The 13790-nt window shown below is 38.2% G+C and overlaps 1 protein-coding gene across 2 annotated transcripts; it reads left to right on the forward strand.

Moving 5' to 3' along the window:
• The first annotated feature begins 1661 nt into the window (after nt 1-1661).
• LOC308406440 (uncharacterized protein) lies at nt 1662-7861 on the forward strand. Of its 2 annotated transcripts, XM_080897462.1 has the most exons (12): nt 1662-1854; nt 2059-2243; nt 3140-3277; nt 4518-4656; nt 4894-5068; nt 5553-5688; nt 6441-6584; nt 6703-6755; nt 6837-6905; nt 7205-7264; nt 7377-7490; nt 7589-7861. In XM_080897462.1, exons 1-12 carry the CDS (start codon nt 1732-1734, stop codon nt 7600-7602), a joined length of 1350 nt encoding a protein of 449 aa, XP_080753588.1. In that variant the 5' UTR covers nt 1662-1731; the 3' UTR covers nt 7603-7861. The 2 variants fall into 2 exon arrangements, with proteins under 2 accessions (XP_080753588.1, XP_080753589.1); XM_080897463.1 differs by lacking the exons at nt 7377-7490; nt 7589-7861 and having other exon boundaries at nt 7144-7266.
• Nucleotides 7862-13790: the final 5929 nt, after the last annotated feature.

Here is a 13790-nt window from a genome sequence, read left to right on the forward strand (position 1 = left end):
GATAGAGCAGCATTTATTATTCTTGGAGCTCTTTGGAGAAGAGCAAACGTTTTCTAGTTAACATACAAGTGGATAGTTTTGTCTGTCAATTTCCATTCCCCCCTCCCCCCTCAGAGGTCTGCAGTTAAAAGGCTAAAAAGTATCCTAAGTAAAGTAGTTTACGCTCATCATACTAAATTTCAATGTAGGTGACTTTCAAAGTGATGACTAGAGAGCTAAAGTTATTTCCATCGGTCCTCTTTTCATACAACGTGAAGCCAATTCTGTTCTGGTGCCTTTTGAAGACCAACCCACATTTTAACAAATTCCAGAGCTAAATATGACAAAGCATGACTTCCAGATGTTGGAGAAATTTAAATAGGAAAGAGATCATGGCAGCCACAATATGTGGGCATGTGTGAGTCACTGCTGAAATTCTTGTGCCAAGTCCTCCAATAGCCACTGACATCTGTGGCTCCAGTTTGGTGTCCAGCATTTCCTTGGTGCTAAAATGTTGCAGCTGTTTTTGCAAAAGGAAAAAGCTTGTTTCCCCCAACTTAAACATTAGAAAAACATTAGGCCAACTCTGACAACTGTGCTATTTATATTGTAAATAGCAAAGTTAAGTGAATTCCCTGCTGCTTTTCAATTTTCCTGAAGATCCTGCAGACATCTGTTGAACCTGCAGCTGGATGTTGAGGTCATATTAGTTTTGTTTTGTTTTGCACCATCTTTGGGAAAATGATGCCTCCTGGCTCCTTTTTTTTCTGGTGTCAAGTGTGACATTTATCATTGGAGTCTGTGCTTGGAGACAGGTTTTCTTCCACCAGATCACCTGTACAATCACCTGACAATGGAAAACATTACACACTCAATCTTTGTCACCTACATTTAATTGTAGTCCGATGTGCTGCTGAGCCATTATTGGCACTTTAGTGATGACTTTATTTTTCAATCCCAGAGGTTCCCACTGGGTTGCACCACTGCCAAAGGAGAGCCTAACTGTGGCAGAGCAGTGGCTGAGACAAAACTGCATCATTTTAGACCTATGGAAATGAAAATGGCCTGAAAATCCAGAATCCATTATCTGTATAGAAATGAAATGGAATGTCCTACATAAAGATAAAAAAGAAAGTACTTTAGGACCTACAAGTAATGTGTAGTTGCTGTTTAACATAGTAGTGCACACTGCATCAGACTGCATGATTTAAGAGTAAATCTGCACATAATCACAGCACTATTGTGGGAATAATTAAAGCTTGTAACAGTTGGTGAGTCAGCTTCCTGCAGTGCCAGAATGTTTGGATCGTGGTAGCAGCTGGCACACCCTTCTGCTTCCTTCTCACGTTCAGGAATGGCAGAAGCCACATATCATGTTTCCACTGCTACTCTGTCAAAAACAAGAGAGTGAGAGAGAAAGAAATGTGAACTTTAAAGGTGGGGCTCCTCAATACAATCAGATTGATTAGAGCAAAAAGTTAGTTAACTCTAAGTAAACAGGATCAAGAGAAAAGTCGTGCTTGTACGATGAAGCCTTGACTGAAGAGACAGCCTCCGTTTGTCTGCTCTCAGTTTACAACATAACTGTGTCATAGTTATAGTTGTAAAGGGAGGAGACAAAAGTAGGAGGAGTACTGGGAGAAAAACACGTTGTTTGTTTCATTTCAGAGCCATACATAACTGGGTCAAGGACTTTATTTTACTCTATTTTAAACTTTATTTTAGGGCTACGCAGTTTCACTGATCACAACTATGGATATAAACATGCTGCTCCTCTTTCTATTGCTGCTGCTCTTTGGTTCTCAGGCTAACCATTTCTTTGGGACAGTGATGACTTTTACCCCCAAAGACAAGACGCATAATGGCTCTGTCACGGTAGGTGTACCTATACCATTAATGCCAGGACTCTTTAGTTTAGTCTGAAATAGGGGCTCAGAGTTTTACTTATTAATTAAGGAGGATTGAAGTAAAGGCAAATTCACTGACATTCCAAAAGGCTCCTAAAAGCACTGACTTTATTTGAACAGTGCATGGACTCTTTATAATAACACAACAGGTGTTATTGTTACAATATTACAGGTGGCCTTTCACTACAAGCTGAGCTTTCGCTCATGCACTGATCAAGACATGTGGAGCTGTGTCAGCGGTGACTGTGGTACAGAAAGTGTGGAGCTGAGCATTGTGGATGAGGAGGACAAAGAGTGGTGTCAGAGGGAAGGAGTCATGTCTCGGGAGGTTTCCAGCAATGCTGTGTTTCAGCTACGGTCAGTAACACGTCAGATAAAAAAAGAAAGGTTTAATCCTCTGAGGTCTAAATTATCATAGATGATAACTCCAAACCAGCCCCTAATCCTAATTTGAGGCAATCAGATTATGTAACAGAGCTACTTTCATCTCCTCCCGCATTTGCAATGGGCTGCCACACTATTACAGGTAGCACTGCATATTTGATTTTGATTTAATGCCAGATGTCCTGCCAGACACAACACAAAAGGGATTTCTATGTTCTCTCTAGTCTTCCCAATCAGCGTAAGAATTCTAGTTAACAAACATTAAAAACCAAAAACAACAATTAACAATGCATCAAATGTCATGCATCACACCTTAATATATATGAGCCCTTTTTCATTCACAGTGTAGTCTTACCTGACTTGTCTCCCCTAAAACATCATCAAAACCTGATTATACTTCATTGCCTGCTATTTCACAAAGATCTATTTACATACATCAATTTGTATTTACAAGATTTTCAGTAAACTTGACCTCTGACCTAGAAGGCCTATGCTCCACCAGGAGTCTACGAGAAAATTGATTGATTTTGACCTCTGACCTTGACCTTGAGTTGATAATTGCAATCATTTGAGACGCCTAGATGACCTCGTTATAAAATTATCACACAGACAAGGTTTTCAGAAAACTTGTACTTTAACCTTGACATTGAGATCAAAGCCATTAAAATTTAAATATATCCCAGATTATTATTAGGTGCACCTTTGCAACATTGAGTGTCCATCAGGTTCCCACCCACCCGCCCGGCAGGTTGATAACAATACCCCATCATTTCTTGTATGAATGAATACTAATTAGTATATGTTGCACAAGTTCTTAGCATAAGTTGTGTATAGAAAATAACCAAATTACCTTCTTTGAAACCCCAAAGATTGGATGGCGGTGACTGGATTCAAACCAAAAACAAGGTGAAGAAATGGAGAGCTCTGACTAACGTGGACCTGAGGACTCGTCTCGACACTAATCAGCCAAACAAGTCACCTCAGACCACCATCCTGCCAGCCCTGCGGTAAGCTTCTTTATTGTTTTAATTGTCATAAACTTACTGTAATGAAGGCAGGAAAGGACCAAATGCAGACTCATAGGCAGGACGTTAACACAAAAACACAGTTTTATTTGCTGAGTGGAATAAATGATACAAAACTAAACAGGGAAATTTCAGGAATACTGAACTAACAAAGAAACACACGGAGAAGCACACAGCCACGACAGATGAGGGAGAATGCAACACTGGACAGAGGGAAACAGAGGGCTTAAATACACAGTAAAATCATGAGGCAACAGAAAACACATGGGGAACACAGCTGAGACGAATTATACACAACGAGACTGGGAAAACAAAACTAAACACACTGAATAAGGAATGCAAGACTTTCACAATAAAACAGGAAACAAAGGAACACCAGACTGACACATGAGCTTGACAGAGGAGTGGAGGAGAGGGGGCGAGAGGATACATGACGGGCTGGGGAAACATGGATAAACATGGACACGAAGAAAGACCTACAGGACAAAGACACTACAGAGAGCCTAATCATCAAAGACTTAAACAAGGAACATGAGAAACTCGAAACAAGCTAAGACTACTAATGAACAGGAACATAAACCATAATACAAAATATCACCAAAACAAAGAAACTCAAAATGCTGGGTCACAAGGACTCTCTGGAAAGGTTGTCATTCCATCACCGAGTGAACACAGAGAGACAGGCAAACGTTTGCATTCACATTCACACAAATGGCTAATTAATAAATGACATTTAACCTAACCTGCATGTCTTTGGACTGTGGGAGGAAGAGAACCTGCACAGGCACAAGGAGTATAAAATAAAATATGACTTGCATATTATTTTTTTTCACATAAAACCAAGTCAGTAGCAGACAGTGGGGCACCAGCAAAACATTATGGCTACCTAATTTTAAAGGCACTTTTCACCTTTCAACCAGTGCCTCACACGTTTTGGCATTACAGCTTTGCTGTTACAGGATTTTCCATTTTCCAATATTTTTAAAATATGTGGAGATATCAGAGCTCTATCCCGATCTATAACCCTTAAAGAATATCCAGTGACATGGTGAATGTTAACAGGGTTAAATGGGTGATTCTTGACAGTCCTTACATGTATTTTATTTTTGTTTTCCTTGGAGGAAGCCTTGTTGAAACTGCAGTTGTTAAAAACCAAAGTTACAGTGCTGATTTTTGGGTGAGTTTTGTATTTACTGTACTGCATGTGATTCCTATGTGCCAGAGTCCCTTCAAACTGTCAAAGAGTCTTCACCCTGTCGGCCTTTGACCCTGATGGAGACAAGGTTAAATGCAGATTTGGAGACATAGACGCAGATGAGTGTAATCCTTGTACACCACCGTCTGTTCTGACCATCTCACAAGTGAGTTTCACATACACTTACAGCATGATACTACAGTAAAAACTAGTCACAGAAACAGAGAAATGTTGTAAATTATTAATTCTTAGCTCTTCTAGCTGAAGGACTGCTGATGGTAAGCGCTGATAAAATGTCTTTCTTCCATCCATCCGTTTGTCTCTCCACAATTCACAAACATTTCTACCCCTCAAACTCAAACACAATGCCCACTTTTAACAAGTCTTCACCAAACTTGTGCAGGCTTGCACATTGTCATTTAATCCTGTCAGCAGGCAAGATGAAGGTTCATATGCAGTACAGCTGGAAATGGAGGACTTCCCAAAAAAGACTATCATCATCAGTGATTATGGTTTTCAGACAAACATCACTCCCAGCGAGGCTCTCAGCAAAATACCAATCAGATTTGCTCTGATGGGTAGGTTTTTTTTTTCTTTTTCAAAGCTTTTTACCATTTGAGGATCCTGTTTATTCAAAGTAAAATCAGCACAGGGATGTTATACTCCATAGTGCTGCAAGAAAAGATGAACTCACTCACGGCTGCTCCCTTTATGCCACAGCAGATCATCTTCCTGCATCTCACCCTATACCAGCATTCTCCTCTGTCACACCAACCCTCTGCATGTCCTCCTTCACCACATCCATCAATCTTCTCTGCGGTCCCTCTCTTTTTCTCCTGCCTGACAGCTCTGTATTCAACATCTATTGCCCAATATGTCCTCTATCCCTCCTCTGCACATGTGCAAATCAACTCTGACTTTCTGTCAGTTTTGGAACCTTACATATCAAACCAGTGTCTTAATTGAGCAACCAAAATTTGATAAACTTCATATCAAGGTTAAATTGCTTGCTACACTACTTTGCTAGCTATCTATTGTAATGACCTAAAAATCTTTTTCCAGTGGACTCTCCTGCACCATCATGCTCAGAGGGAGTCTACCTGCCCAGGTTTCTACCTCCAACCCCAGCCAATGGGGCTCGCATGTACACTAATGACACAGTGAACATTACCATTATGGCAGAGGTGAAAAACACCATGTGAGTAAACACAGAACATATTTGAGTACCATGTTTACCTTACAAAGAAATAAAATTTTTGCACCATTACACGTGTGTTTTTTAAAGGTTTAGTGGTTAGATCCCTCCACTTAATACAAAGGTGGAGCGCCCACGAAGTTAAATCCCAAGAATCAATTAAACAAGCAACAAGTGCTCTCAGAGAGTCTAACTTCCCCAAAACTGAAGGGCTGTACTAAAACTTTAACACTTTATGATGTTTTTATTGCAATATGATGATGTCACCCTGTTATTGAGTCATTGCAACATTCAATTGAAAAAAATGAAAAGATATGGTTTCTTGAAATTTGACCTTTGACCTTGAGTGCTGAAATTGAAGGTCAAGGTCATAGTGTTGTGAAGTTCGAAGAAAATAAATTAACATTACATTACAAAATTGTGGCTAATATAAAGTTTGTTTGTTTGTTTTTACAGATTTTCAAATTTAGTGTGACCTTGACCCCGTTTTGACCAAAATTAAATCAGCTGTTTTTGGTATCTACCATCACACAAAATTGGAAAATTATATCTTCAAAACTGTGGATGCTAGAATTCTAACAAACAGACAAACAAACTGAAACAATAAAATACTTCCTTCATTTGAGGCAGAATAAATATAGTACTACCTTATATTGTTGTTTTTGGGTTATTGGTGTTTAGGCTTTATCTTTGTCTTTTTATTTCTATATCTGATACTTTTCAGCATCAATCTCTCCTTTGTGTGTGTTTTTAAGGGTTTTAAAGCTTTTGTTCAGTGGACCGCACAATGTTGTAAAACACAATGAATCACATGGAGAATTTATCCTGACTTGGACGCCATCTGAGAATCAAGATGGAGAAGATCATCCCGTCTGCTTCTTAGTCCAGGCAGAGAAAGGGTCAGTGTGGGATTTGGATCCATTAATAATAATAAGTGAAAAGCACATCATACAGTAAATACACGAGAACTGGAATATTTTATATTGATGTTTTTGTACTATTTCAATTGTTCATCAGTGCAGCCAAATATCAGTCTGAGCTACGATGTGTGATTGTGAGCTATCGCACAGGTGAGCACACTCACATTATGTTTTTCCCTTCATTGCTTTTCACGATCAATTATTTTTACATGTTTATTATCATGTTTTCAGAACCAGTCATCACAACATCTATGCCAACAACCGTTCTGCCTTCAACTACTCCAGCGAGCACGACTACTGGTGTGTCAAACACAGAGAGCATTAATATTGTGTTAAAGTCCTGCATCACTGACATCTGGTTATTGTAACCTGTTATTACCATTAGTGGCGTTCAGTTATCAAATGCATTTTTTTGTGTAATTCTACTAGGAGTGATCAAAACAAAGATGTTTGTTGTGCCCAACAAGACAGAGCCATTCAGCCATCACTAGTTGTAGCTGCAAAATAATGCATGTTTTTCTCCTTGGTGGTGGTGCAGGACTGGAATGAATCTGAATGTGGCCATTTTCCCACCATGTCAATATGTTTGTCTTTAACAGTAACCGAAACAGAAACACTGAGCATATCAACTATGGTGGCAGATGAGCCCAAAGCATCAGGTAACTATGAATACTTTTAATGGGTTGAAAATGTGCAGCCAGGGTATAAAATAGATGAATACAATGTACTTGATTACTTCAGCTATTCTCCTTCTGCCATGCATACATGCAGGTGATGACAGCAGTCGTGCTGGCAAAATTGCTGGTGCTGTGTGTGGGGCTGTAGGTGTTGCAGCGACCGTTGGCATTGTGGTCTGGGTGGTGAGAGGAAGTCCACACGCGTTCTGTGAGTCAAAAGTTCTCCTGTTTCTTAACTTTTATTTTGGCTTAAAAACAACAGTGTAAAGTCAGTCGTTCAACAGTATTTTTTCTTTATTTTTACAGATAAAGTAGTCTAATGGAAGAAGAAAGAGATTAAGGAAAAACAAAACTGGCTATAAAATCTAGAGAACTTGGGAAAAGGATATCACAAACGTTGTTACTGCACATTTTTTTTTCTGAGTAAATAAGTCACATTTCTACAGATGTATATACTATATAATATAGATGCATATTGTTTACTGATGAAGAATCGCACCATCATGTCAATCTCCAGTGTACTGATATTAGTCTTTGGCTCTATCTGGTGGTGGAATGATGGCATGACATACATGTACAGAGTTGACACATCTTACAGACTTAAATGTAAACATACAAATGAGGCAGGTTTAATATCTATAGAGAAAATGGTTGGAAGTAAGGCACTGAGGTTTGAAGCCTGAAAAGAAAAAAGAAAAGTTCTTATAATGCACCTTTCTGCTACAACTGAGCACTAAAAGGACTTTAGTTCTGTTGCTTTATTGTTTATGTTTTGTGATCTGGATGGTGAAGGAAATTCAGGGCTGTTAGGGCTGACAAACACATCTTTTAACCCTGTGAGGTGGAAATCAGTGCTGGTGATAACAATAAACCTAATATGACCAGAATCTCATCATTTAGACAAACACAAAACAGCCATTATCTTTCTCTTAAAATGTAAATAGTTTTTGAATGTTTGTCACTTTAGATTTTTTTTTGAGTGCATACAAACTATAGGGGTTTGCTCATCTGCCTTCACATGCATACAAACTATAGGGGTTTGCTCATCTGCCTTCACATGCATACAAACTTCAGTGACATCCCATTCTTTAGTCATAGGGCTTCAACTCTTCTGGGAAGGCTTTCCACAAAGTTTAGTAATGTAAGAGTTTTTGATCATTATTCCAGAAGTGGATTTGTGAGATCAAAAACTAATGTTTGATAAGAAGGCCTGGTTCACTTAATTCTAATTCATCCCAAAGGTGTTTTCTAAGAGGCTGATGTCAGGACTCATCCATGTATTTATGGAGCTTGGTTTGTGCTCTGGTGCAAGTCATGTTGGAACAGGAAGGGGCCATAGCCAAACTGTTCTGACAAGGTTGGAAACTTAAAATGGAAACAGCTCTAGAATCCATTGGCAGTGTGCTTTTTGCCACTGCATCCAGTTACGTTCCAATACATCTCTAGATAGATAGATAGATAGACTTTGCTTATAGGTGGTAACCCAAACCCCACTGTGCCAGTGTGTGTGTGTGTTTGTGTGTGTATTTTATTCATTTCTATGTTTAACATTAAATGTCTGTACTATTAAACCATTTGGATTGCTTGTATTAAACCTGGAGGCGTCTTAAAAATGCATCCACCTTTGTGCTTAACGACAATAAATGTCCATTCCTCAAAAAGTGCTATAAAAACTTTATATATTCATATTTTTTTTCACTTTAAATTGGTCAGTCTTTTAAAACTACTTCTCCCTGAAATATTCATATAAAGTTTTAATAATATTTTCGTTGTTTTAACCCTTTAAATCCCAGTTTCATTACATGAGCGCCCTGTTTTTTTAGCCCCAAAAAACAAAAAAACTAAATATTTTCCAAAAAAAACATTTGAAGTAATATTTGATTGTTATTATAATTAGGCCTTTAGATGGACTAAAGATTGGCACCAAGAGTCATTTCGATCGCCTTTTATTTTTTTTCCAGGAGCGCATTTCATAAAATGCACACTATCGACCACGCCCAAAAAGTGCAATAAAAATATTAAATATTAATTTTTTTTTAAACTTTAAATTGGTCAGTCTTTTAAAACTACTTCTCCCTGAAATATTCATATAAAGTTTTAATTATATTTTCGTTGTTTTAACCCTTTAAATCACAAAAAAACTAAAAAAAAAACTAAAAAACTAAATATTTTCCCAAAAAAACATTTGAAGTAATATTTGATTGTTATTATAATTAGGCCTTTAGATGGACTAAAGATTGGCACAAACAGTCATTTCGATCGCCTTTTATTTTTTTTTTCAGGACCAGAAAATGGTCTCCAGGCGGCAAATGCTCCTCCTCTAGGCCGAAATAAGTGCATGTTGCCGGGGTAAGTCGCGACGATCACCGGGGCACGATCACCGGGGACTGCTTTTTCCAGCCCACACGTCCGATACCACGTGACAACAAATACGTCATTTCCTGTTGACTAAAAAAAAAAAATGCACCCTCTCATGGTCCTAGGGACCAAAAAATGGTCCGCACGATCAGCGGGCGAAGCCGCTGCTGCACGCCGGAAAAGAGGCGTCATTTCCGGCAGGTCTGTCCAAGCAGCCCGCTGTTTTCCAGCAGAGGTCAAATGTGAAGCAAGGGCGCCACCCGGTGGACAAATAAAAAAATTACAACTCTAAGGCCTGTAGTCCAAAACGAAACCCAAGCTGGAAACCTGACGACCCCTTTGACCGTATTTTTTCTGGCGTGAAAAATAGCGTTTATAATGGGTTTCAATGGGACAATTTTTGTCCAAAGGCATAAAGGTGGATGCATTGCTGTAGCTTAGCCATTTTAGGCTAATTTAATGAATTTACACCACAATTAAACAAAAAAAGTTAAAAAAAAAATCTTTGACAAATTTGGCTTTAATCCACTCAACACAGTGAAAATGGTTTAAAACTAAAAATTCAAAAGACAATAAATGTCCTTAAGACCCTCCAGGGGTTTTTAAGAGAAAACCAGCAGATGGTGCTAATTCTATTGGTTACCTCTGGCAAAGCTGTAATTCACATTCTTTGCTGGAGCAAGTTTGACATTTGATTTGTTCTGAGAATGTTTGTAAACAAGTGATTTAGTGAGTCTTTTATAAGAATATGAGAATGTAGATTAAAAGTGTACCACACAACAGAAACCTAAGAGTGTTTCATATTAGCGTTTTTGCAAATCTGGCCAAATTTTTCCACAGGAAGTGGTTTCAGTCAGACAGACTTGCCCATGGTTTACATTTGTATTCGGCACAATGCAGCTGTGATTGTGTTGACCAAGACATATTGTTATATAAAATAACAAAAAAAAAAGAACTAAATTACCTCTATTTTTCTGTCTTTACTTCATTCATCGTCAATTCCCCCTCCTCTTTCCCTTCTTATGTACAAAATGTTGGAGAATATCTAAATAATTTGTAATGTGAAGACTTTGTAAAGATTCACTATGATTTACACAGCAGTGCACTCCATGACAGTGACATCAGTACTTATTCAGGGTCAGAAACCTCTGGTTCAGTGTTTGAGATAGATCCTATTGTTCCCACCACCGAACACAACAGAGAGCAGCTTTACTCAGAAACCAGACCACAAGATTTTCCAGCCACACAGCAGAAAACTAAATATAGGTCAAACAAGTTTACCTGTCAAAACAAGCTTTTATACTCGTTTCCATTTTTTTTGTTCCATTTTTTAAATCGTTTTTGCCATTTTAAACTGCACATGCTTTCAATATAACTGCTGAGCTGTTTGTGTTGTGGGTTTTTAAACTGGCACAGTGTCCTGTGTCTTCTCAGAAATTACACTCCCCTAGATTGAATACACTCAATTTAACCACAGCTGACCCATATTGGCTGAAAGAGCTGATGGAGCAATAATCATTGCATTTCTCTGTTTGCAATTTAAAGAAATATTATTAATTTTGAGTAAAGTTTTGAGCCCATGCTGTACGGAGATGAAAGTGTGGACAAAAACAACAAGAGACAGCCGTACAAAAGCTGATGAAAATAAAACCACAAACACTTCGCCGAGCACTGAAGGCCCCTACACTTCCTTTTCACACACAGCGATTATGCATTTCACATCCTCTGTAATGTAACAGTTTGATATTTTTCAACAAACGTTCTTGCTCTTATGAAAACAGAGGAAAATTGTCACAAAAGGTCAAAAGCGTCACACGTCAAAAATAGCAGATAGCAGCCATGTCTGGGACTTTTACTATGGGCTCCATGTCAACAGAAATGTCACAGCATGCTTTACACCTCACTGCTTATTACTGATTTATGACTGAGTGGAAACTTGACTAAAGCCACCTGTGGCCAATAAAAGAACTGGCCAGTTTTGCTCTTATGTTTCTCTTCATATTTCTGCTCTCCCACTGTCCCCTCCCACACCACAACAGGAAGGAACTGAGCAAAGTGAACAGCCTTTGTTGAGCAACAAAACACAGAACCCGGGAAAGCTTACTAACATTTATTCAGTCCTAAGATTTCTGTGATTTTAAGAAAAGTCACTCGGCAGGGTTGATAATGTGATCGGAGAAACTGGTCATGAAAACCTTAATAGTGAGAAAAAACAAAAGAACCACTCCGGACGAACCAACAACACAAGAATGAATCAGAGGCATCTCTTCATCTCCAGACATGAAGTATTTATTTTTAAAATATATTTATTCTTGCTATGAAATTAAGAATTCAACTAAAACAATTTTTAAAAAATCGGTTAAATCTGTACAAAAAGATCATAATAGGTGAAAAACTATTGACAAGAACCTAACATATCAAATATTAATTCAAAACCTTACCACTGTTTTAAAATAAACCAAAAACAAAAATTTGATTAAAAAAATCTCATTACAGGAATAAAAACCAAGACACATCTTTGTCTCCTCTAAACACACACTTGCTCTTTCTGTTTTTAAACTCCTAACATTCAACAGGTCTCTGGTGACCCATCTAGGGTTATTAACCCACGGTTTGTTTTAGCTAGATGCTAAAAAAGTAAATTAAGTATGCATCGTTTTGCACTCTGGTTATTCATTTTTGGTTTTCCAAACAGATAAAAATTCCATTTAAATGAGTGGATGTTAACTGAATTCAAACCTTTCTCTCTGAGCCTAACTCATCAATAGTCCCCAATGACCGGGTGTCATACATCGAAGCAGGTGAACCATCGCCTCAACCTGTCGTGGTGTTGGCGTCACATACAGATGATGTTATGGGTCTTTTGTCCACATTGCTATTAAGTGGTCCTTTTAATGGAAAATGATTAAAGTCGATTAGAGCCACATCAGGTCGACCTGAGATACTGTTGAAAGGGCTATAAGTGGTAAGATATGAAGAAAGATTGCGCAGCAGGCACACGCAGTGGCATCAGGACAGGAAAAACCCTTTGAGATAAAAACCAAGGTTTATACTCGAGTGTTAGTGAACATGAAGTCGTATTAAAACATTATCCTGATATTCAGATAGTAACTACTGTTTTCCTGATAAACAAAGTAAACAACATGGTGATGGGCTTGCACACACACAATAACAATGCAAAACATGAAATACTGTGGCAGAATACAGCAAGACAATAACATTAGTTATTAGAAGACTCAGTTTGTAGAAGTGTTACAAACAGACCACTTGCGCAGGCCTCAGCTCTTTTTTTTTGAATGACACTACGGTCCCCGTTGGCCCTGCACAGATAAATGCTGGCAAATGTCAACTGAAAGCTGGTGAAAAATGAATACCCACGTTCAGGACACCCCGTGGTACATGTTCATCAGCTTGTTTGGTTAAACAACCATTTCCATGATGACATGATCCGTGCTCATTCTCTTTGCAGCATTCTGAGCTGCTGTGAAGAAAAAACAAACAGAACAGCAACATGAATTCTTGCAGCTTTTGTCTTAACAGTCGTCAGCAAACAGCAGTAAAAGGTTTTTAATCAGATCAAGATTGCCTCATTTTTCTAGAAGTAACTTGTTTGTCAAAGGTCACCTGCAATACCACATTGTAACTTTGGAATTTACCTGCAAACCTCAATAACCTCAGCAGCTGGTGTCAAAACACAGTTCACCAGAAAAAACATGGCTGCTTTATAATAACGTGGCACCTAAAGAACAGACTTTTTTCTACCAATAACATCTATTGCTCATGAGCACAGTATAAAAAAATGGACATGACCACCGTGAGATCAACCGATGATTTATAAAGTCTCATTATGAAAGCTCAAATTCACACTTTTGTAGCACCATTTGAAACCAGATTATTAGTTCTTATAACCAAGAATTATGTTGTGGAGGCCGTCCACCTTCAGTTAATACTGTAAAATGATAAAGCCAGACAGGAAATAAAATTTAAAAATGTAAAAATTAAAAGTTAAAGCCCTCCGGCAACCATTAAAACATGTGTAATGTGAAAACGAACATACAAATGTTATATTTGACATAAGAAAACGAACATATCTACTTTCCTTTATCTCTATTTCCAACTTCACACACAGCAACACCCACACACACACACA

This window comes from Rhamphochromis sp. 'chilingali' (genome assembly GCF_963969265.1).
Source record: "Rhamphochromis sp. 'chilingali' genome assembly, chromosome: 1".
Taxonomy (NCBI): domain Eukaryota; kingdom Metazoa; phylum Chordata; class Actinopteri; order Cichliformes; family Cichlidae; genus Rhamphochromis; species Rhamphochromis sp. 'chilingali'.